This window comes from Gadus morhua, chromosome 18, assembly GCF_902167405.1.
Source record: "Gadus morhua chromosome 18, gadMor3.0, whole genome shotgun sequence".
NCBI lineage: Eukaryota > Metazoa > Chordata > Actinopteri > Gadiformes > Gadidae > Gadus > Gadus morhua.
In genome coordinates, this window is record NC_044065.1 from 24,844,284 (window position 1) to 24,846,143 (window position 1,860).

The following is a 1,860-nucleotide window of genomic DNA, read 5'->3' on the forward strand; positions in this document are numbered from 1 at the left end:
TCATTCCAATATTTGAAGTATTTAGTTTGATTTTGATTTAAATATCAATATCTAGATCATAACTACAGTTTCCGCACGCTCATTAAGTGCCCTCATCCTCCATCTATGGGAGAACAATATTTATGTATACATGTGATAATATCTGTAAATCCACTTTGTTTGTACAGACATATTACTTTTGGGCAACCAGGAAGGTTGTTCCACAGTTTCAATATGGAATATTGAAAAGTAATTAACTTTGTACAATCTTGTAACTCCCAATTCCTCGCTCTTTCTCTCTCTGTCTGCCTGCCTGTCTAAAGGTAGGCCCTCCCTCACCCCGTAAATTCCTTCCCCATTCTTTTGTCCCTGTCTCCCACCCCCCCCCCCCCCCCCCCCCCCCCCCCCCTCATAAATAGGGGTGGGAATTGGCAAAAATTTGACGATTCGATATTATTGCAATATTTGGGCCACGATTCAATATTATTGCGATTCTCAATATATTGCGATACAGCAAGTATTGCGATTCAATTCTGCGATATATTGCGATTCATGTTCCCCATATTATTCAAAGACATTACAAAAAAAGAGGAAAAAAAGACTGCTCAACTCACTTCAAATGGCACATTTAATTATTTGAACAACAGTGCAAAAACTTAGGAGGGTAGTGCAAAACTTTGTCCTTGAACATTCAGGACACAGGACTTATTATTTCGGAATAGGTGACCTCTCACATGAACGCTGAGCTCCCAGCACATAAATTAAAATTATTTAAATACAATAGAGTAACACAAAGCAGACTTAATAGAGTAACATAAACCTTAGAATACTCACCACCAGTTGAGAGGGTTTTCTTCAAGTGGCAGTGGAGAAGCCTCCTGGTATCTCTTCACTTCCTCTTCAGCTTGGGAAAATGCTGACTTTAGTGGGGCTGTGGTAGAAAATGTTTCTCCCAGTAAATCAGCTAGCCCAGATCTTCTTTTAGGTTGTGGCTCTTCAAGCACCTCAAGATCCTGTCCATCCATTTCTATTCCAGAGGCACTGCTGGTCTCTTCTTGCCTAATAGTGGGCTGTAGAGAAACATTTGATGTTAAAAGAAAAAACATCTCAGGTTTGGAATAGCTGTGGAATGCTCAATGCAATTAAAACAGATGTAAGAAAATAACCCAAAGTAGCCAGATGAACATAGGCTTGGTTTTAATAAATAAATAATAAATCATTTGTAAACTCCTTTATGATATTTTAAAATAATAACTAAATAATAAACTAGTAGTTCATTAAAGCCTACCTGAAGGCTGGCTGCCTCCACAACCAGTTTGGAATATGTGGCACTGATGTCATCTGTGGTCAGGAAAGGCAGTGACTTAAATCGTGGATCCAGGGCCGATGCTGTGTGGAGGGTGTTTTTCTCCTCAACAGTGCTATATCTCTTCTGCAGATCTTGATTTATTGCCTGTTTGATGTCCCTCACAATTGGTTTGTCCCCCATTGCCTGATGTGTGTCATTTAGCAGCTTTGCATGCACTGGAGCAATGAGGGATTCTTCTCCTCTGAAACTATTTTCGTGGCTACAAACATCGTTCGAAGTGCCTGCATTATGTCCTCAGCGTCTGTAATGTCATTTTCGTTGAGGGTGCAAATATCACTTCCTGACCGCCTGACGTCAGAGGACAACAGAGCAGCACAGATCGCTGGTTGTTGTTCCAAGAAACGCTGAAGCATTTCGTAGCCACTGTTCCAACGGGTCACAACATCGGTCTTAAGCTTGTGAGTGGGGAGGTCCAGGAGCTTTTGTTTTTGTTCCAACATGGAGTTGGCGATTGTACTGCGGTGGAAAAAAGTGGTTATTCTCCGGACTCTTCCCAGTAACCTAGCGACAGC

At 41.3% G+C, this 1,860-nt stretch overlaps 1 protein-coding gene across 1 annotated transcript; it reads right to left on the reverse strand.

The window, feature by feature from the left end:
* Positions 1-809: 809 nt before the first annotated feature.
* LOC115530897 (zinc finger BED domain-containing protein 1-like) lies at positions 810-1,509 on the reverse strand. The gene is made up of 2 exons (XM_030339716.1): positions 1,268-1,509; positions 810-1,049 (listed from the first exon to the last, which is right to left on the reverse strand). Exons 1-2 carry the CDS (start codon positions 1,466-1,468, stop codon positions 810-812), a joined length of 441 nt encoding a protein of 146 aa, XP_030195576.1. The 5' UTR covers positions 1,469-1,509.
* Between the last annotated feature and the right edge of the window lie 351 nt (positions 1,510-1,860).

What these genes read in the sequence shown, in the direction of transcription:
- LOC115530897 (XM_030339716.1), bottom strand. Translation starts at nt 1,468, where the DNA reads ATGGGGGACAAACCAATTGTGAGGGACATCAAACAGGCAATAAATCAA. An exon ending in TGGAGGCAGCCAGCCTTCAG is followed by an intron (nt 1,050 to 1,267) that starts GTAGGCTTTAAT and finishes GTTTCTCTACAG; the next exon opens with CCCACTATTAGGCAAGAAGA.